The sequence below is a fragment of the Neovison vison genome, chromosome 12 (assembly GCF_020171115.1).
Source record: "Neovison vison isolate M4711 chromosome 12, ASM_NN_V1, whole genome shotgun sequence".
NCBI lineage: Eukaryota > Metazoa > Chordata > Mammalia > Carnivora > Mustelidae > Neogale > Neogale vison.
In genome coordinates, this window is record NC_058102.1 from 70,804,660 (window position 1) to 70,828,604 (window position 23,945).

The 23,945-nt window shown below is 33.8% G+C and overlaps 1 protein-coding gene across 9 annotated transcripts in view; it reads left to right on the top strand.

The window, feature by feature from the left end:
• The window catches only part of SOX5 (SRY-box transcription factor 5), a 958,250-nt gene that overhangs the window by 552,623 nt on the left and 381,682 nt on the right, over nt 1–23,945 (top strand). Inside the window, exon 1 of one of the 9 annotated variants that reach the window (XM_044229419.1) lies at nt 3,408–4,194. The exons of 6 other annotated variants lie outside the window; for them this stretch is intronic. Coding sequence is in view for 1 of the 3 variants with exons in the window: in XM_044229416.1 (XP_044085351.1) it covers nt 5,489–5,526 (38 nt within the window). In the remaining 2 variants the exon portion in view is untranslated. Of the gene's footprint in view, nt 1–3,407; nt 4,195–5,342; nt 5,527–10,880; nt 10,931–23,945 lie in introns of those variants that run through there. 2 more of the 9 variants (XM_044229416.1, XM_044229418.1) reach the window with 2 other exon arrangements.

Sequence of the window (23,945 nt, forward strand, 5' to 3'; positions counted from 1 at the left end):
CTTTGAGAGAAGTATGAGACTAGAGTTTTTAAAATGAAAAAGAACATTTAAAGAACACTAGTTGGTCAAAAATGTGATCTGAGGAAAATTCATGTTCTAACTGACCAACTGGCAATACAAAAAGTAGGAGGGTACAGAAATCTTGAATTTATAAGTTCTTATTAAATGCCAAGGTCCTGGCAAAAAAATTATTATGGGAAATTGAAATTTAGGTATTTTTAAAAAGATGAATTATTGAATTTCCAAGGTGCTTTTCTGAAGAGGGCCAATGGCAAGACTCTTGTCTACTTAAAGTCCACTTTAAGCTATGCAGGATAGATCATCGTCAGCTCATCAGGCATTTGGCGAATGACTCACAGATGTACATTGGTTGGAAGAGGGTTTTTTGTTTTGTTTTGTTTTTTAAGAGGGTGGATTCTTTTTCAATGTTTTTGTGACAAAGTAAATAACATTAAGGGGAAAATAGGTGTATATTTTCTTAAAGCCTCTTTTGTCAGGTGAAGTCAAGTTAATGTTGCTATTGTCTGACACTGATCTGGTTTAAATTTATTGTAGTTGTAATACTAAAAGTTTTATTTCTCAAGAATAACCTTCCAAATTCCATAAAATGTGAAAGCTATAGCTTGATGATGGGGACATTCGTAAAATATTAAAGTGTGATCTGTACCTGTGACAACATACTGAAATTTCAGTTGTTAAAATAGAAGATATTTCACAATTGTATCTTAAAATAGAGGAATGAAACACTTTTAAAATGAGAAGAAAAATATTAAAAATGATTACTTGAAACAATGTCTACAGAGGGTTAAATTTGGAAATAACTTGTTTATGATCTTAAAAGTTCCTGATATTCTCTTTGAGAAGTTTCCAGCAGTGTTCCCTAGCATATCTTATATTTCCTTAGCCTGTGTGAGTCTCCTTTTTATATTTGCAATGGAAACAACATGAGCACAAAAGCACACTTTTTCAGATTCATTCCATTTTCCATAATACTGCTTCAGCAGTGTCAAAGAGACTCATTAAATGAAAAATTGTTTTGTGGAGTTTCTGTTGTAAGTTGTATTCTGTTCTTCTTTGAAAACATATTTATATTTGTATATCTGTCTTTGTAGATATTTTTACATTTCCTACCAATTTAATTATTGTTCAGTTATCATCATTGTTTTTTGTCCCTTCGCTTATTTATTTTGGTTCTGACTTTTCTTACTATATTTACTTTAGAGGGCTTAGATATGAAACAATTTGAATTTTAGTCTTTCGTGTGTGTGTGTGTGTGTGTGTGTGTGTAATTAGATTTGTTACAAATTTTTCTTAACTTCTTTAAAAGCTGTAGGACTTAACTACGGGTGCCTGGCTGGCTCAGTCAGAAGAGCATGCTACTCTTGATCTTGGGGTCATGAGTTCGAGCCCCACATTGGGTATAGAGATTACTTAAATAAATGGATAATTAATAAATTAATTTAAAGAAAAGCTGTTGTACTTAACTTATTGGTTAGCATTTAACAGATGTTTACTGAATGCTTAAGTAAACTGTGTTTTATTTTACATACATTATGAAACTGGCAGACCTACTTATAATAATATAGCAAAATCACATTGGCATGTTAGTTCTGATGTAGTGGCTATTGGATATATAACAGACTGGATATCTCATCTTTCAGTTATCTTTCAGGTAACTGATAAAGAATATAGCTTTATTTAACACATATGTTATTTAACACACATGACTAACATGTGCTAGTCATGAACACATATTGAAATATTATAATGTTTAATATAAAAGAGATTTATAATAATAATTTACTATTAAATGTTGGATTGATTGGATCAATTGAATCATTTAATAATATTACCAATAACAGGATATGAGAAGAACATTTTGGAACTGCTTTCTCTTCCTGACTCTGTAAAATCTTGCAGAATTGCTCATTTGCAATATAGAATTCAAATAAAAGAAAACATTTGTGGCCTAGAGAGATACATTTAAAAATATTTGTTCCATTCAGCCATCAAACACAGGACTAACTTAGTGCCAATGAGATTATATCAAATTTAATTTTACTAACAATTATTTGAAAGCCTTTAGGTCTTTAAAAGTAAGTACCATCTTGGGATGTTCATTCAGCTATAAATTCTGGATTATTATTTTATTCTGTATTACAGTGCCACAACTGAAAAAAGATCTAGTTTTAAGTAACAAATGGGGCACAAATTAGCTATATGACTTTAAATTCCTTTTGCCCAAGTTTAAACACTGGGAAACAAGGATATACCAACCCACTCTTTTCGCTGCTGCCTGATGATCCATAAGCTAATCTATGTGAACAAAATTCCTTATGAGCTTGGAGTTCCATTAATTCAAAGTATCATTATTAGAATAATCATTATTATATTTGGCAAATTTTCCATCTAGTTCCTCGTCTGTTTCAGTTTGTTTAGCAGGCATGATTGTGCAAGAAATAATTTGTTTTTGAATGGCTATAGGAATGTTTATAGAAACATGTTGAGACTGTAAACTAACTTCCAAACCATTTAACATTTTCCTATATGCTTATTGTGCTTATTCGACATATGTGTACTCACAAATACATATATCAAATGTCTGTGAAAATAAAACCTAAGACAAGGAAGATTCTGATATGAGCATCTTCCCTTTATACTAGAGTTGGCCTCAAAAACTGCTCTCTTTCTTACCTGCTCTGGTGACCTTCTGGATTAGAGTTTCAGAGAAACAACCAGAGGTAGTAGCTGTAGCAAGACAGCAGCTGGGACCATACGGATCTCAGCATCCTGCCTTATGGCCATTATCTTTGTTTCTATCTTTATGCTGCCACTATGTCTCCTTCTTGTGCTCTCCCTGTATGCTCTCCTTGCTGCCTCCTCCTCTTCCTGACTTCAGCTCCCAGTGCCCCTTGTAACTCACCCTCCTCCTTCTTCATTTTTCTCTATTGATATAAGATGAAACAAGATACCCTAATTAGGAAATCTTTTAAAAACTATTTTTTAAAGTATGTGCAACCATGAAGCTACCATTCCTTAATTCCCTTAACCACTGTTAACAATATAAAAGATTATTTCTTGTATACTTTATCAGTTAGACTGTAGGTCCCATTAGGACTGAAAAAATAGACATTTAAAATAAATGCAACAATTTCCTTATTTTTTCTGAGTAGGAATGGGTTGTTGCTGTAATAAAAAAAAATAATAATTTGAGGCTAACGACGAGGAAGAATAGTGAGTAATATCCTTCCCCCTTCCCCAACTGCTGAAAAAGAAAATCATGTCAGCATCAAGTCATTTTTGCCACATCCCTTGTTAACAGCTTTTTCAGGGTGGGTCATAATTCTGTGTTTTGTTAGTGTCTTAACTCCATAGTGACATGCTTAAATTTTATTCCACATTGATTTTGTTGTGTACATACACGTTTATTTTTAGGATGCCCTGTGAATGATGGATCTCATTATTAAGTTATTATCAACTTTGTCAAAAAATATATAAGCTTTCAATGAAGAATGTATTTATTAATATGAGAAGGTTGGTTTTGATGTTTGGAATATGTGTAAGGTGTCTCATTGTGTATGTCTAAAAAAGTAAACTTACTGTCTGCCTGTCGCCAGAAAAAAAAAAGTGGGACCTAATCAAACTGCTATGGGGTCAACCCTTGTGGTTTTAAAGGCCCTTAATGTTGTCCAGCTGCAAAATAAAAGGAATTGGGAGGGGAAGTTGGAAGGAGTGGAGGGGGCTGGGGGGTAATGTGTGGAAAAGAACAGGGAGTCTGGCTTTTATTTTTTTTTTTTTTAAAGTGAGTTCAGTGCCAGCCTGGACATTGGCTGTGCAGACTATTGAGCCATTGTCTGCTCCATTTCCAGAATAGCCCCCAGTTAATCACTTCGGCTTTGAAGGGAATTTCCTCGTGGAATTCTCCACAGAAAATCTAATCAACTGACCTGCCCTCTCAACAATGGAAGGCTTTTTTTTCTCTCTTTCCCTTATTGGGGCGGGCTCTGTAATGTAGCCTTTTGTGCAGAATGAACCCTCCCAGTAGGAGTGGAGAGCGTGTGTGAGTGACTGAGTGTGTGTGTGTGTGTGTGTGTGTGAAGAATGCACACTATCTCGTGTCGGTGAGTGTGTGCTTACTCCCTGACCAGATGCTGCGGTGCACGGGGCAGCCACCATCTCTGCGTGCGTGTCTGTGTAAGTGTCTTTCTCTGTGTGTGTATGTGCCTCTGTCATTTCATGTCAAAGGTACATTACCTGATTACCTTCCTCGCCTGCCAGATTTTTATCTAGATAATTGGAACTGCTATGGAGGCTGTGCCTTGCCAGCCAGCTTAGGATCTGTAAAGCCATAGTTTGTCCACCTTGTTATCTGTGGCTGCCTGGGCAGAGGAAATTAAAGAGATCCCCAGCCAGGGGAGCGCTTCCCACCCCTGCCCTCCCCAGCCATCCCAAGCAGGACAGTTGGGTAGGACCATCTTTTTGTTTTCATTTTTTGGTTGGGTTTGGGTTTTTGTTCCCTCCGTGTGCGTGTTATTTTGGCATGTGGATACCTGTTCCCCTCCACATCGCACGTCGTGTTTTATGGAGTTTGGAGCTGAGGAAACTTTGGTCGGGTTGCCAGGACGTTCGCACCACTTTGTGGAAAGCACGAGCTAACAGTGAGACCGACAGAGTGAGTGACAAGTTGTTTACAGGTTTCCTTGAAGGGGCCTCTGCTATATTTCAATCTGTCAAAGTTGCTTTTCTTCCCTCAGAACAATGCCTGATTGTTGTGTGTATGTGAGTGTGTGTGTGTGTGTGTGTGTGTTTCCGTGTGCGCACGGAGAGAGCCTAGAAAGGGCTGAGAAGGAATAACAATTCTTTGTGTAAAAATGATATTACCAACATTTAATTTTTTTTGCTTAGTTAATAAATGCAGTTTAAGTCATGGTTCTCTTAGTATACAGATTTCTCTTTTAATCAGCAGCAAATGCATTTTTAAAAAATCATACTGTTTGTGTGTGTGTGTGTGTGTGTGTGTGCGTGCGCGCGTGCGTGTGTGTGACTTTTATTATTTAGAGGAGAGAGAGTATGGGAGACGTGTTAAATGAGTTGACTTCTCACATTCGGTGATGTCTAGAAGAGAGAATTAAAAGGAAAGGACAGGCACCCTGAGGTTGTCTAGTGCCTTGCAGCCGGAGCGTGCGGCTCCGCGGAGGGGGGAGCAGCCAGACCCCGCTGCTGGAAGTGCGCTACCCCTTTAAGAGACTGGTCAAGGAGTCCTAGGAGAGGGAGAGGAGGGTGGGGGGGGGAGAAGGGGAGAGAGAGAGAGAGAGATTGAGAGAGATTGAGAGAGGGAGAGAGGGAGGGAAGGAGAGAGGGAGTGAGAGAGAGAGAAGAGGAGAGAGAGAAAATCAATTGGTTTAGAAGGTTTGGACTCACTTGACAGGTTCAGTTGGAGACGATCATAGGTGGCTGCTGTGACAAAGGGAAATTGTGCTTTTCCAGCATGCTTACTGACCCTGATTTACCTCAGGAGTTTGAAAGGTGAGTACAGTTTCCCCCCTAATATATTGAAGTACAACTCTCATTTTACAGTCATCTCTGAATCAATTGGAAGATGCTTCCCTAAAACGTGTTTGTTAGAAAAGCTTTTAGCTAGTGCTTCTGCAATCTTGTTAGCTGATTTTTGTTGTGATTGCCCGGACCAAATTGAACTGATTGGCAAAGTCTCCGAGATTTCTGCTAATGTTTTTAGGTTGTGTCCTATCACAGGAAATTAAATGAACATTAAGCATCTCTCTCCCTTCCACTCGCTGGTTTTCTCTTTCTCATTCACTCTCTTACTTTCTTCCTTCATTGATATTTTTCTCCCCTCTTCACCTTTTTTAAATGCTTTTGTGCAGAGTGTTACCATTTTCAATATCTCTGTCTTGTAATTTCTGGGGTGACAGAAGGTTTCAGTGGTGGTAAAAACGGAGGCTATAAGTTCCTATTTGATCCTTCCGTAAAACTTTGGAGGCTGCTTAGTAAAGCACATGACCTTTTGTTGATAGAAGAGAGTCGATTTAAAAAAAATAAAAGAAAATTTAACATCATAGCAATGTATTAGTATATTACTCTTGAAATGTCAAGAAAGGGGAAATGGGGATGCTCCCTTTCTAAGTTTTAGTAGCTACTTTTTGTGCTATTTGTCTTTAACCGATTTTGATTTACTTACATTTTTCCCTTTGGCCAGAATGGGAATAAGTGTATTTGTAATTAAGTAGTTCCTATTTAAAGGAATATGTGCAATATCCTTCCATTTGATGTTGTTGCAAGTAAAACAGGGTTTTGAAAGAATTTTAGCCTTCTTCGTGTTCCTATAAGTACACATTGCAGTTTTTAAATTTGAGTTCTTATCCCAGCATAAGTTCATTTTTTGGAACTATAAATAGAATTTTGTTTGCCATTAAAAAGAATTCAAACTTTGTATTCTGTATGGTGAATTAAAAAAAAAAGCTAAAAAAAGCCAGGATGCATGATACCCAGGCTTTTTTTCATTTTCATGAAAGCTACCTTCTGTATAAACATTTGTTGTCTCTGACTATGCAATGCAGCTAGGTGCTAGACCAGCTGGTTAAAAATATGCTAAGTCAAGCTGTTCATCGCTCAGACGGCTGAATTTGATATGAAAAGACGAAAAAAGAAAGGACAAAGATTAAAACATTCTAGAAGTGAAGCAATGGAAGAGAAGAAGGGTATTGAGAAGAAAATAATGCTTGGATGTGGTCACATATTAGAGAAGCCAGCATCAGATCAAGGAAGAAAGTAAAATACCCAACATATATACTTTATCAATACTGTCTTCTTTCTTTCGTTTCTTCTCTTCCTCTTCCTCTCGCTCTCTCTTTTTTGAATTAGGGTGCATCTTCACAAGATAATTCCGGTGAATGACTGAGCTTTCTTAACAGTCTTGAATTAATTTTTTCAAAGTTCTATATGTTAACTCTTTGGAACAGTTAGCTTTTGTTTGGAAATATAGCCTATTTCATATGTAGATATTGAAGTTATTTATAGTGGGACATGCTAATTCTTAATGTTGCAGTTTGTTAATATACCACAGTAACTTTTCTAGCCTGTACAGAGTAGCACATGATTATCTTCAACTCTATACTTTTTTGAGAATAAAAACTCTGAGTCTGATTTGTAAGCCTGTTAACAGACTGTTCTTATAAAAAGGTAGTTACATATTAACAGGCTGTAACCTATTTCTCTATATAGGCAAGCTTTCCTGCTGTGAACCTTATTTGTATTTTTTCAATTATCTCTTTTAAACTAAACGTTTCCCCTTTCAATTCTGATGCTCAAATCTCGTAACATTTTTTTTTCCTTCTGGTGAGAATTTTGCCTTTTTTTTGGTCACCCAAAGGCATGCTTCTCTTGCTGGCTAATTAAATAAGAAAGTGATAATCAATAGAGTTATTAATATAGACAGCATATTTGGAAATATTAATAGCTAAATCATTTTTTAAATGTCATACAGTATAAAATTTCCTAATAATTTCCCCTGTGGCTGTAATTGGTAATACAGACAAAAATCTCGTAATTCATTACTATTTGTTTACATTGAATTTGTACGACTGAGTGTATCTATAGTCACCCACATAGAGTATTTTGCAGATTAAATATTGAATATTTATATTCTCCAAAGGAGGTATGTGTACTGTTACTGCACTATCATATATAGTGAGCTTTTTTTTTTTTTGTCTTTTCAAGTATTGCAACTTTCGTTGAATAAGTAGGTCATTTCCATTGAGTGTTAATTTTTATTCTGTTTGCTCACCTGCCATAGATGAGTTGTTCACTCAAACTTAGTCATAAATCTGTAAAGAAGACTTCTACATCTCTTTATAAAATAAAGAAGTTTGCTGTGGAGGATATAAATAAGTAGCTTGGAGTTCATGTATTTTGGAAGTTTTATGTGATTTTTTTTCTGACTTCATTCGTGGAGTCTTATTCATCTTCTTTTATTCTTTCCAACCTGTAGACGACTTTGAACTTTAAGGAATATTGAAAACTTACCAGGATCAAAATTTGGATTTAGATTTGTTATGTCTGTATTATCGGCCCTAGAAATGAACATGGTCAATACTGTCAGACTAATAAGCACTTGTTAAATAATTCAGAAGTAGTAACAGTTTCGCTGTTAAAAAAAAATGATGAGGAGGTAGAGCAAATTGAACAGTGATTGTAAAAAGTAAAGAAGTAGAAATCTTCTATTTTTATTTTTAAGCATCCCTGTCATAACTGATTATGATTAATGAAAAATATAATTCTCAGTGGGAGGTGTATAGGCAAAGTGTGTTCTAAGACATTATTTGTAAGCAGAGTCTTTTACATCATACTATTTAGGGGAAACATAATTGGCAACATGGTCTAAATGTTAGTAATAGCATCATGAGAAAGAACACTTGAACTTTCCTAAAATTTTTAAAAGAAGACAGTGTAATAGATAATAAAAAATTTAGACATTAGGTTTTTCCTTTCAGAATACCATCCATTTTTTTCATATTCCTAGAATGAAAATATTTAAAACACTTGCCTTACATATCAATATTAGCTTGTGTTTAGTGAACAAAAAGGAATTTTTGATACTGTTAATAGTATCAAATAAATTTTCAATTTATTTCCTTTATGTTTGTATTTATCCTATCTGATTATAGTGTATTCATTTTATGACTAAGTTACTTGTTAGACTTTTCAATTGCTTATGTTAGAGATTTAATTAAAAAGCAAGTATAAGATGATTGCTTAGGAAGACAGTCTGATAATGTCTAGAAAAAAAAGTTGGGATCGAAGGTAGTGAGATGAAGAAAATTAAGCTTATAGTATCACCTCTTTGCTTCTCTCAAAACGGGTGCAGACAACAGCCTGTCTATTCTACATGTTGAAAGGAACACCATAGGAATAAAACCTTCTGCAATAAAAATCTAACTTATTTACTTTATATTCCCCTCAAATTTATCTGTGGTCACACTGGCTTAAGAAATACGTTTTCTTGACATTAGGAAAATTTTAAGTGGTGTGTTTTTGTTTTTGTTTTTTGTTTTTTTCTGAAGAGACAAATATAAATCAGGTAAATCAGGTACTGTGAAAAACTAATTTGTATAATTACCATGAAAAATAACTATTAGTGGGCTGTAAGACTATCTCTGACATTAGCGGTACTAAAGTTTGGCCATAATGATAAAATATTTATTACCCAGACAGATTTATTCAGCATAGTTAGAAACTTCATGAGTGATAAGTACATTCAAGTTAGCAGGTAACCTCCAGGTGTGAATCAAAGAAAAGTTATCTTTTCACATCTGTCACCTTATCACAACTGTAAAACCTCTAAGTTTGATATTGTATTTTTAGGATGTCTTGATATATGCCTTTGCTCATTTTATTTATTTGTATCTACTTTATCTCCTCTACTTTGTAGAGTAAAAGGTGACTACTACTGACTATAGATTTTAATTACTTTCTCAATAATTTGCAAGCTAATTTGGCCAAGATACTAGTTTAGAATACAACTTGCCTGAAGAACTAGACACACTAGACTTCCCTCATAGTTGAGTCCTGTCCCAAGGACTTAACAGGAGACCTGCCTGATTACGAAGAACAATTAAGGGTTAAATGTCAGGTGGCACTGTGTACTGCTCAGTGCTTAGCAGGTTGACAGATAGGAGAAATGTGTGAATATTACGATTACTTCACATGTTGATGTGTTTTCTTATGTTTCTCAGATATAATAAGCGCTTGATAACAGGATCACGTATTTACCTGTTCTTAGGGAGCTTTTAACTGAAATCTGTGTGTGCATCATACCTGAGAGGCAAATAATAAGACCAACTCTAATGCTTTAGCGCATGATTCCTCCATAGAATTGGAAGCTGTTTCAAGTGGATTATATTCATAATGCATTTAAAAAGCAAAATTACGTTCCTGGATAAAGTCTGATCTTTATTGTCTGTTCTTTACACTATCAATTCTCCAAATACCTAATGAGTGTATGTATAACGCAGATGTGTATTATGTAGATTGAACATCTCTCTCCTTTTTATAGGTTAAAAAAATTAGCATAAAGGATGGATTTTTGTTTTCTCCCATAATTTGTTATTCATTTATAAGTTCCATGAAGTTAACTAACAGCATGGGAAATAAACCAATCTGGATATCTCTTTTGTACTAACTCCCATACAGTTTAATGTCAGGTGTCTGACTCAGATGATAGCAGTCAGATAAAAAGATGTTCAAAGATTTAACCAAAATATGAAACATCGTCCTTTTAATGGGAAAATTCTGTTGAGCAAGAAATGGACTAAAACACAGAAAATTCTTCCTTACGTCATTCCTTCTGTCCTTTCCTTTTCATTGATTGATAGCATCGTCATTTCTATTAAATTTAAAACTTGAATGCGTGACCAAATGATATTGCTAGAGAAGAAAAAAATGAAGGGCTGTTAGTATTTAGCTTCAGTGAATAGTGTTTATTTGGGACCCTTTAAGAGAATGCTTCATATTCTTTCATTTTAACCAGGAGCTGATAATGGTTCAGGAGAAGACCTTTTATTCGTTCTGATTTCTGTGTTTTCTCCTGCAGTTTGGAAACTGCGTTCCCTTTCCTTTCGCACTATCTGTTCTTCTCTTCACTTACTAGTTGAGAGTTCATACATCTCCTCTGGAGATCCTGTGGCGTATGGTTCTGCTTGTCCAATAGGGGGGTGTTGCATTTCTACACATTCAGTATCCTTTTCCCTTGGAGGCTGAGAGTAAAACCTCAGCAGTATTCCCTGCCTTTGCCAGCCTGAGGAGTCAGAGACTCAAAGTTGTTCCCAGCTCTTGCGCCTTCATTGTAGAGCTGCATTCGGCTCAGTGGGCTGCCGAGAAGGACCAGACCGAAACAAGATTTAGAAGAATTCTGGTGAGAACTGTTTATAGGGATATGGTATTTTAAAAGAATGTGGTAAACAAACAGAATTGTGGCATAAACAAAGATAATTAGCATAAACAATGTCGTTTTAGGACAGGTGGTTTAAAAAAACAAACAAAACAAAAAACCCAAATATGAACCCAACTTGAATGCTGCCAGTTTGGAACCACTGAACCTTAATCTGTACTTCATGAGAATTACCCAGGTTTGTTGATAAACTTGTTAACATGCTTTTTCTGTTTCTTTTGTATCATTTTCCGGTCATTATGCCCTTTTGTCACCCAGCTTGAAAGTAATTAATCTATTACAAGGTAGTTTAAGGACTTTTACCCATAAAACATGACAGAAGGAAAATTAAAAACAAAAGCTTGGAGATGTTCATAGGCATTTGAAGTCAGTGTTGAACCTTTAATCAATTCAAACCTGAACTCGTCTCATTGTATTTTAAATCTCTCTTTCTTTTATCTAAGTAACATTTCAGTTACTTGGTCTTTGATGTTAATACATTTACTTTTGTCTCTCCTTGGAATTCAGGGTTTTTTGTTGTTGTTGTTGTTTATTTTTGGGTTTTTGTTTTGGTTTGTTTTTTAGCCTCCCCCCCCCAATGGCTGAATCATCACTTGTGTTGTATGTTTATTTCTAAGTGTTGCTTATTGTTTCTTCCTATTTTCTTTATAACTTAGTGAAGATGGTGTAGCAGTATGTATCTGGCTGGGGATCACGCAGTATGAAGATGCTAGTCGTTGTGAACCACATTATCTAAACCTGCTCTGCTGGCATGATAAATTTTTATCTGGAGACATTTAGGTTTATTACTAAATGACATTTTTTTCTTAATGTCTTATACTGAAATATTTTGACTTTATTGAAATGTGAAGTGTGGTGAACAGAAAGCTGTTTGTTTTTCTTGCATTAAGGACCAAAGTAGTTTTTGGTAAAGCTAAAAAGATTTTTTCCCCCCTCTTCATTTTCACATGGAGAATGGGGACCAGGAATTCCAAGTAGGTATCTCTGGTATTCTGTAGCCCTTCTCTTTGCTGAAATGAAAGCATTTGTGAATGAGTTTTGGTTTCTTGGAGTTATAAAAATGTGTGTAAACTAGTAAACCATGTCTCATTCATGTGCTATGGAGATTTCTCGTACTTCAGGGACAAAAATAATTTGGCTACTAACGAATTAGGGCTACCTGCCAGTGCCAACACATACTGTAGGTAAGAGGAACACTATAAAGAAAAGCTGCTGGCAGCAAATCCATTGAAACTTTCATATGTAACAGCATTCTATTTCTGCTCTTCACATCTTTGAAAGAATGTGTTTTTTAGAAAAGGAAATGTTGAGAAACAGAAAATATGATCTTTCTTAAAAATGTATTAGTAGCTTTGTTTTTAATATTTCTCATTGTGGAGATGCATAGAGTTTGATTATGTTCTATGCTCATGTGCCTCTCCCCTACCTATCCCAGTCATTTCTGTCACATTGAAACCTAAGAATCAGATGGACTGAGAATAGGTGTAATATGAAGAAATGAAATTCACTGTGGAGGCCCCCCCCAAAAAAAAAACCACACTCAGGACCTTTTATAAGGTTTCTATACTGGCAGTTTAAGAGAGATCAGTTGGGAGGCTGAGCTGCAATTTTATAAATAGTGTTCTCTCCTTAAGGGCTTCAGGAACACTACTGAGAAAAGAAGGGAAAGGGTTAACCTGCTTGGCTTGTTGATATATTTTTTTAATCTAGGAGTAAAAGAAGACATAAGCCCAAAAAGTGTTTGGTTGGTACATTTTTAATCAAAATTTATTTCAAAATGTAGTCAGTGATTTACTTTATTACTGATTTTGTTTTGTTTTCATATTAATTAGGATCAAGATACCAAGGTGGTAGTTTGGAAACTGGTTGTAGAACTTTCACGTATGATCTGTTGAATTGTCATTTTCAAAAATTTTGTATTTATCTAATAAAAGAACATTGTAATGAAAAGGAAGCACAAACACTGAAAATGAGAAATAGCCTTCACATGACAACACAAAATGAGAAAAATAATGCTGTATTTATGCTGTACTTTTTCACTCACGGTTACTATAGGCTGCTTGACAAAGTTCTAAAACATTTTATTCCAATTCTGAAGTTAAGGTCTAACTTGTTTGCCTACAATTATTTCTTTGGGTTATTTACCTGGGCCCAGAGTTTGTTGGGCAATAATTTACAAAGTCCAAAGACTTTATTTTTACTCTTTTCCTGATGTCTCTTTGTTTCACCCCCCCCCTTATTTGCTATTGAGTTTCATCATATGTTTGAAAAGAGTTTGCAGGAATATGTCACACAACATTAACAGTGCTATTTCTTTGCTTCTTTTTCATCTGCACCTATAAGAGATCTATGTTGAAGATTTGTTAGAATAATATATAGTGTTCATATTATTTAGTAGAGAAAGGAATGAGTTGGTGATCAAACTATGCAATTTCTGATTCATTTATTAATTCAGTTTGGACCTTGAATGAGTGATAATTGAATATATAATATCAGATTCAGATTGTCATCTCTCCCATAATATCAGCAGGATGTGAAGAAAACTTTTATGTAATATTCCAAGTACCATTAATCAAACAACACCTAGGAGTAGAAAAACAAAGATAACAATGAATGCTATTTCTGAGGCAAGAACTTCTATTTCCCTCTAGCCCTAAGCATAGCTAGAATATGGGAAATAAATGAAAAGTTATTGTTTTTAGAGCACTAAGGATTATGGGATATAAATATGGTGGTGTAATTTTTTCTAAAAAAATTAACATTACTGGAAAAATAAAATGGATCTAATTTGACCTAAAAACAATTTAGGAATATTTAATGATTTAAAAGCATTATTTTAGAGAAAGAAAGCATATCCAAAAGGTCCTGATAGCAATTTAAAGAATCAAAGTGAAGGAATAGAATATATAGACTTTTATAAGTAAACTAAAAGATAATTGGGAGTCTCTAAGACTTCTGTGAAGAATATATATAATAGTATTCCAGCTGGAGAAATCTGAAGGTAGTATTGTCATGCATATTGAAGGAACAATTTGAATTCAAAAAGTTTGGTAGCTCAAGATATGCTTGAATAATATTGGGGAATATTTGAGATTTTGGATAGAGATGAGGAAGTTGAGTGTTAGAGGCCTAAGGCATACATAACAAATGAAAATATTTTGTGGGCTTTGAGTATATTTCTCCTAAGACATAGAAAAATTTCCTCTCTTTTTGGTAAACATTTATATTTGTCAGTATCCTCGCTGATTTTTTTTTCCCTAAGTAAAATATATGGAGAGTATTATTAGCTGGGTATAACATCTTAAGTTCTAGTTCTCCCCTATAGACTGAGAAGTTGTTTTGTGTCTTAGGGGATGCATCTGTAAAATGTGAAGATATGCTGGGTAATTTCTAAAATCTTTGACCTTTGAAATTTTATTACCTTGGACTCCACTTGAAAGGTCCCTAGCTCCTTACTCTAGTGGTCAGAATTCTTACATTTATGCAACTGTTGAGAGCCAGAGTATTTTATATTGCCAGCCCTTCCATGGGGGAATCACTTCTCAGTTTACCTGTCTGCTGAGTGGTATTGTGCAGGAACAAATAGTCATAGTATATTTTAGGAGTTTTAAATCTAAGAACTAGCTATAATTCTTATTCAGGATTAAGTTCTCAAATTTGCTATGAACTAGTTTGAAGCCGATGGTTCAAAAGAGAGGATTCATGTTTTATGTGGTTGAAACTCTCAGGTGCCTCAGATTGCTATCCTCAACTATTATGAATACCATGAAAAATAAATTATATATGGACTATTGAAAAGGGAACTATGGGGCAATATGAAAAGCATGAGAGTGACATTTTAGGTCAAAGAGCTTGACGTATTTATAAGAATAAGATAAAAGAAAAAAAAGAGAAAAGGCTAGAAAGTAGAGCATCAGGACAACCCTGGGGCTATGGACAGTATATATCTTTATATGGATAAATAAAACACTGGGTAGGAAAGTGGTAAGATTAATTAAGACTATAAACAGGTAGCCCAAAGAAAGATTTTAGGTGGTTCCCGAAATAAATTAGTCAATTATTAGGATCATGTCAACCAACTTTATATGCAATAGTTGGTGGCTGGCAATTTTAGGAGAATAAATGTTAAACCCTAAAGCAAGAAGTAGAGGAATAAACAATGAAAGATGCACTTAAAAAGCTATATTATCTGAAAGGGCAAGCTTCACATATTGTTAATATGTTACATTTGGCAGAGTGCTTGCTTTTTTTTTTTTAACACAGTGTTTGAAAAAAAAAAAAAAGTGTAGTTATACCATCAGCAACATAATCTGTGACTCCGTATCCAAGGACTTTCTGTATTATATGTACTTTGAAAATATGGCTATGGTATGACAAAGTCCTTGTACAGATTAGTTGTAAGTTTTAAATATAGATTCACACATTTAGGATAACATAGGAATTGGCTATTAGTTAAAATTCATTTTTTGCTTAATAATTCAGATACAGAATTTTAAAAATTTCTATTCCTGCTACTTTAATTTAAGAATAAAGAATGGGTGTTATTCTTTTATTCTCTTGGTACAGAAATAAAGGTTGTAAACAAAACGAAACAAACAGAAGAGGACCTTGCTGCACCAGAACTACATTTAGAACTAGGACCAAAGGGAAATGTGCAAATATCCTACTGTTAAATAAGAAAGAAAATCTGGAAATCATCCAGTTGAGCAACTTACTGCTAATATATTTTATAATATAGCATTTAATGATATACAAAGTTGGCATATGTTCCTACAGTTTCTAAATCAAGAATTAAAACTTTGTAATATATAAGTCATTTAAATTCTTTGGGTTTCAGCCATGCATCTATAAAATGGGCTTTAAAATGAGTATAAAATTATTTATCCCCTAATTCTTATGACTCATTTTAAACTTATGAAAATTTATAAAAATATTTGGATTATCTCTGAATGCAAGCCACTGAATTCAGACTTTGAAAAAAATTATTTTTGTTTGATAACATACATGTTAGCATATGAAGTAATGTCTATAAGAAATTCATTGACTTACTTTTAAAATTTTGTTGTAGCTACAACTATAATTATCTTAAATGCATTTATGATTATTGATCCCAGGTAACTTATATCTCTGTAGCAGCAACGTAGCATAGCTTCCTCTGCTTACTGCTCATAATGAAATATCCTAAAACTACTTCTCTTCCTAAAAGCTATTTTTGCAAGTGTCAGTATATCAAGTATTAAAATAATGCATTCCCTGATCTAACATATTTTAAACTATGCAAATTAAAGCTCATTTATTTGTATATTGTCATAAAAAGGAATCATTTTATATAAAAAATACTGGACAAAAAAGAATTTTCTATTAAGATAAAAAGGGTCACTTGCTTTGTAAAGCATTGTTTGTACACATATTTTGAAAATAGGAAAATGCTAAACTACAATACTAAACTTGAAGAAAGTTATCTATACCTATGGAGTGCATCATAGATTTTCCTGGTGAAAGCAGCATGCGAGTTTTGCATTAGCTGCCTATTCCTTATATTCTGGGTGAAGCTTGGGAAAATTTATAGATTTCTTTTTATGGGCAGCTGTATAACAAGCAAACAAAAACATCCAAGAAACAGAATCTTGATTTTTGATATAAAATTGTTTTCCACTGATATCATCTGTTGGAAGCCAGAAGCCATCCAAAGTGCTGATACCAATTTAAGAAGATGATCTTTTGCCTTAATTATACATCTGGGAAATATTAGCTGAACATTTTGTGGAGAACAGTGAATACCTTAGTTGCCAGTTGTCTAAAATGCTGCTAATGATCGACATAGTGCCAGTGTTTTGATGGCTAAAACCTAGGCTGAATATGAATACAAAGAACACAGTTGGGGGAAAAAAAAGCACACATTTTACACAAAACAGATTTCAACCATCTGCTTGGCACTTAAGTTTGCGACTATAGGCAATATATGAAAGAGACCACTGTCCATGTTATGAATGGTATCACTTTTATTGGTACCTTAGAAAAACCATAGGGTTTTGAAAGCATATATAACCCATGATTTTCTTTAGCTAAATAATGAAAACAAGGGCCTCAGCCAAAATTTTGTTCCCTCTATAATCTCTTCTATGTCAGTCTTCTTTTCCTAGCAAAATGGGTTTCGCTAATAAAGTAGGTCTTAGTTCCACACCTCAGGATATTAAAATATACCAGACAACTCTACACAAGTCGCCCTTAGGACGAGAACCCCAGATGGTTATGAGATAAAATACTGTTTGCTTTAGGAATAGGTTATATTCCCGAGTCTGTTGCCTGAATACTATGGTGCCTGTCAAATCAGCATGGAAGTTAATGGTCCAGAAGCACTTCTGAATTTAATGCTTTCCCATTTGTTCTGAATTTATAGTATTAAATCAGACCAATGCTGTTTCATCACTAGTTCAGTAAGGGAAAATCATGCTATAGATAGTAAATTATACGCAAAATCTAATTTTTGACCCATTTCATTTACCTTAAAAGTATGGGAGAAATCCTCAATAAAAGAATATTGGCAGGTATTAAATATTAGAAGCTTTTAAATTTATGGAGTAGTTGGTAAGAGCTATTATAGACTGTGACTTAGCACATGATAAGCCAAAAATATATTTTGACCAAGTCATTTGACCTGTTATTTTCCCCTTAGCTGAAGTAGATTTTGCATTTTTAAATATCAGGAAAATTAAGCTTTTAGAATGTTCATTTGTCTAGGTTGTATCAATTGGCAAAGATATATTGCTTTTTTAGTTTTTGAGGAAGAAGTATATAATTTAGGGAAACAGTATAAAGAAAAGCTCTCAGAATCCTTTTATAGTTGTGCTTTCCAATATGGTAGCTCCTAGCCACATTACACTTAGGCACTCGAAATGTGGCTAGTTTCAACTGAGATTTGCTGTAAGTATAAAAAACAGTGGATTTTGAAGACTTAGTCTGAAAGAAAGGATGCAAAACATCTTGCTACGATATTTTTTTAGTATTGATTACATGTTGAAGAAATATTGATTATATATTGAATTAACAACATTTTGCTATACAGAGTTAAATAAATTATGTTGTCAAAGTTATTTTCACCTGTTTCTTTTCACTTTTTTAACATGGCAACTGGAAAATTTCAAATTACATGCATGGCTCTTATTTGTGGCTCACATTTTATTTCTATTGGATGGCACTGTTTTATTCCTTTCCATGGAGGGAGGAAAATTAAAACTTCAATCTCTATCTGGATTCTAGTAGTTACAGCTCAGTAGGGTAGTAATGAATCAGAAAGAGTTAAGTTTTTTATTAACCATCTTCCCTTTTTAGCTTCCTTCTGTAAGAAGGTGAAGTTGTATCACTTTTTAAAAAAACCTTGGGAGTAACACTGACTTACATAGATCTTTATATCATTTATCCAATGAATTCTGTCAGTTTCTTCAAATTTCCATGGAATTAGAATGGAAGAGATGTTTGCTTAAGGATCGTATAGGTTATTTTAGAGATTATATGTTTTAAAAGGACAATTATATTTACTTTTTGAAATGCCACCATGTATATTTGTCATTTCAGCACTGGGTTTAAAGAAGTTTGTGGTTGGGTGGGAATACCTTCCCCTTTTGCATCCCAGCTGATACTACACACAGTTTCTAAAATTGACCCACAAGATGTGATCCAAGCTCTTTCTCTATACATATAGAGATATACTAATAGAGATAGATATAAAGATAGCACTGACATTCAGTATGTACTTATTCTGTGCCAGCCTTAGCCTCACAGAAATCTCATTTGTTATCCCTACTTCACAAACGAAGAAAATGAAAGAAAGAGAGTTGCCTAACTTCCCAGGTAACAAGTGGCAGAGCTGGGATGCAAATCCCAACAGTCCAGCTCCAAAGAACTCACTCTTATCCGTCAAACTGTAGTATTGATCTCGATAACAAAGTGCTTCCAGAACTTTATAATCTGTTATTTAAGTTGCAGAAATGTATCCATTCATTCAACAAATGTATTTCAAATACCTACGATGTAATACCAGCATTATTTTCATTGATGAATAAATATTACTAAAAAATCAGACACTATAAATAAATAGCATACAATGATTGTGTTCCGGACTTCTAATTTCTCCAATCTGAATGAATTCATTCATACATGGCACAGGGCAATGTGCTAGACAGGGGATATCCAGACACATGGACAGTTATATAAAGGGTTTCTTACTAAAGGCTTCTTGAGACGGTTTCTGAGAGATACCAATTTCCAGTGCACATTATAGATGGAATTTCCTTTGAGAAGTGTAACTACGTAAAATTTCTCAAACGTCTCTTTATTAAGTCCTTCACAGGGACTTCTTATAGAAATAATATCTTTAGTGACAGGCAGTAGCTCTGCTCAGAAAGTTTATCTGATTAGTTTTTGCTATCGTAATGGGTAGGATGCCTCCTTACAATAGAGTAATTTTTAAATATGTTGCTGTTCACATCTTCAGTGGTGAAATTAATATGGAAAACCTTGTGATGAATTGGTAAATAATGATATTAATAATTAATAGGTGGGAATCCTTGATCTCACTTGTCGTCAGGACATACTGCTTTTATAGGGTAGCGGGCAAGGGTATTGGTAATTTTGAGTAGAAAATTCAAGCAGGTATGGAAAAAGAATGTGATTGTAAAAAGACTGTAGATTCCTGGGGACAGCAAGGCATTTGGGAATGAAGATTGAACCTTATGGTTTTATTCTATTAGATTTCTCAATTTTACTATTAAAATAGTGTATTCTAGTGTAGGTTTGAATTAAACCTATATTAAATCTATGATTTAGGTCTTGATCTTGTAAGTGCTTTTCCATATATAGATATGGCTGAGGCTTCTGGTGGATGCTTTGATTTCTTAATACCGTACTAGGGAGAAACTATATAACTATGGGTAGGCTTTGGAGTCAGACTGTTTAAATATATTCTACAACTCAGCTACTTACTAGCTGTGTCAGTTTTGCAAATTACATAAACTTTCCATGTCTTAATTTCTTTATCTGTGAAATGGGGATATAATAATTCCCATCTCTTAAATCACTTTACTACTTACATAAGAAATTAACCTTGAGAAGATTTTAATAATATAGAAAGAATTTAAAGAATATTTCACATAATATGGCAAATAACATTGGACTATAAGGTGATATGTAAATTTCAAGTACTTAATAAATAATATTGAAACCAGTGGTTTGTACAGGATTTATTAGAACTTCAAGTACTTCCTAAAAGGATTAAAAATATTTAAAGGAAAATATTTCTGTCATGGAATCTCTTAGCTTTTTTTTATATTATACATGTGTAATACATATATTTGTTATATAACAATACATACATGTATTATAAGATTATTCATTATTATAAAATACATGTATTATAAAATATTGTAAAATTATAAAATTATGTACATCATACACACATTAATGTTTGTGTGCACATAAATAAGTAGTTAAGGGAAGATAATCCTTTCTAAAACATTGGTTAAGAATACTCTTTGTAACCTGACAGTCATAATAAGGTTAATGATTATCATTTTCTGGCCAAAACAACAACAACAACAACAACAACAACAACAACAACTAAACAAACCCCACAAAACAACAACACAAAACACCTACCATTTTATCAGTAATCACAGTTGTTTGGGGGGACCCTGATGTGAAAGAGTCATTGGTTTTATGATTCCTTAAGTTGTCTTCGATAGAAGTATTGTAGAAGATTCATAAGGCATTCTTTACATTGCCATTTTTAGTACAGCCAGATAAGAGAAAGAATATTGAATGATAACTAACTTAGTGAAGGAAGGCATTTCTATAAGTAGCTAAACTAATGTTTGCCAGGTATGTAGATTTCCTGGTGAAAGGATATTGGCAGAGATCTAAGAAAAGGCTAACATGTCCCTTAAACTATCTCCTTTAAATAACAGTTGTTACATCCAGACGGTTGCTAAGAGATAAGGAACAATCAGTTCTTGACTGAGTTGTATTCTTGCCTAGATTGAGGGCACTCCCACTTCTGTCCTTAAATTGACTCTAGCTTTAGGAGGTCATAGAGACAAAGCAAGAATTTTCCTCAGGAAACACTTTTGGATCTGCTCGAGGACCCGAAAATCATCCCATTGAGACCCTAGACTTTGGTATAGTACAACGCAGTGGGGATCATCTTCATCTGAAGCATGTTAAGGCTGTCTCTTATTAATTGTCCACTTTGATAAATGTGTTGTTTTTGCAGATCTCAAACAATACAGCATCTCACTGGGTCCTCTGGGTTTATTAACTTTAAAAATCATCTCAGATTGACTAAATGAGTTAAATTAGCAGAAGATTTTATATGCTTTCATTATGACTTACTTAATCATCTCTACACATCTGCATATAAAGTGATGTAGATACAGAAACATTCCCATCTTGATTTGTTCATTGAAAAATATTTAGTGAATACTTACTATGTAAATCACTTGTTCAGCAAGATAAAGGTACACATAAGTATTAATAAAAGAACAGGAGGAAGTGGTGAATGTAGGAAAAAGTATAGGATAAAAGAGATTTTTATGATTTATCATGTTATTAATATGAGAATAATCATTAAAAAGTATCACTGTTTACCTTTTGCTAACTTAAAGCATTACCAAAATTGATTGTTTGGGTTTAGGTATAATTATTTTATAGCTGCTCTTTATGACAACATGTAGGCACTTACAGATCACAAAGCTAACTCACAAGCCCAGAATATTTTTGAATTTACATTTACTGCAACTGAAAACTCCCTAGTCATCTAAAAAATGTCACAGTTATTCAAATACAGAACTTTTCTTAATGTCTCTTTTTCTTTTTTTATTAAAAAGTATCTGGATCTATAGAAAAGTGGAAAGAGGAGTACAGTGAGCATTCATATACTTTATACTGTTCACCAGGTTTTGTTATTTATTAATTTTAGGCTTTTACTTATTTTTTTTTCTTTTCTTTTTTGATTCATTTACAAGCACATCGCAGGCTAACACTTCTAAGAACTAGGACATTCTCCAACATAACCACAGTAACATGAGCACATCCAAGAATGTAATATTAATACAGTGGTATTATTTGATATAGTCCATATCCACGTTTCCTAATGGTCCTGATAATACCTTTTGTAGTTGTTTTTTTTTTCCCCGTCCTTAAAATCAGAATCAAGTCAAGCATTAGGTATTGCGTTCACTTGTCATATCTCTCTAGGTCTCCCTTCATTGTAAATAGTACCCTTCCATCTTTTTGTCTTGACATTGACAACATTTTTTAAGAGTCCTAGTCATTTGTCTCACATAGTATCTCACAATATTGAATTTGTCTGATTGCATCCTCATGATTAAATTCAGATTAGATACAGATTTAAGAGAGTTATTGGAACGTCATCCTTTTAAAAATCACTTAAGATTATAATTGGATTTGTCAGAAGTGGATACCTATTGAGTTCAAATTTTGGTGTACCAAATTCATGGAGATTTCTTCTTAACTGACTTAGATTTTTAATAGATCTAATCTGTGATCAGGAAGTTCTCTGAGCCATATGATTTGTCATGCATAAAGCTATTTGGTACTAGTAGTTGAGAGAAGAGAAAAACAGCTACAATTTAGCCATAAAGTCTACTCTGCAGTTGGACATAAATACTAAATTTTTTGCAGGTAATAACCTAAAAATATTGATTATAATGTCTATGTAATAGTGTAGCACTGTAAAAGCACTGTATATTTTGTTAGGTTGGAATTCATACTTAAAACTACAATGTTACTCTTTATGAAAAATGCTAGATGTCAAAACAAACTCAACTCTTTTTCTTATTCTTCATTCATCGTTCTCATCTTTTTAAAAGTAATCTTTTGAAAAGTAAAAGAAGGAATATTTTTAAAGATTCTAAGAAAACTTGGAAAAATAGAGGTAAATACAGGCTATTCTTTTTTGTTTTAACTCTACCACTATACTTTAATAAAGATAGGTTAAGATTTTTTTTTTAAAAAGTCCATAGAATGGAGATCGTTTTTTGTTGCCAACATTTTCAAATCTCTTTAAAGTGAGAATTTAGCAGCTTGTGACTTGCCCTTATTTCAAGGTAGTGTATAGCATAGATTCTAGATGCCTGTGTTTAGATCCTGACTGTATTTCATTAGCTGTGTGATATGGACCTAGGTTCTTAACCTCTCTGAATTTCATTTTTCTCTTCTGAGAAAGAAAGGAAGAAAGAGAGAAAGAAACAGTGGCTACAATTACTGTTGAGAAATTGAATATAAATAAATTACTTAGAACCGGACCTAGGATAGTAAACACTGAACACATTAGGTATTATTGTTGGTAGTGAAATTGTCAATATTTTCAATTACTAATGGAAATTTTTGAATTGCATGAGAGAACAGATTTTTTTAAAGCAATTTAAAAATACTTGTGCTTTCCTTCATGAAGTATTTATTGAATACTCTGTATATACTTAAAAGTGCTACCTTCTAGAAATTTAATAATGAACAAGACACATATGGCTCTTGCCATCATCAAGCTTACAGTCTGTGGGAGACAGACATTAAGGAAGCAATTGCAATAAATAAAGGAAAATCTAAGTGCAGAAGTAAGTACAGAGTGTTATGGGAGAACACAAGGTGGGCTTAATTCTAGTCTGTGTTAGAGTTCTTTTTAGGAGGGGTGAAAATTGAAGATGAACATGGTAGAATTTTCCAGACCTAACAGTCATATGGGTCATGAGTATGGAGTCTAGATTAAGATTGCCTAATTTACCAGCCTGGTTCAGTGGGATGCAAAATAGGTTCCTTTGGGTAAGCAGTTTAACTTCTCTGTGCTTGCCTCAGTTTCTTCATTTGTGAAGTGGAGAAAGGATAGTACAGACCTCTCATAAGGTTGTTCTGGGGACTAAAAGAGATGTTTTATGGAAAACTCAGAACTGCCTTTTGTCATTTTATG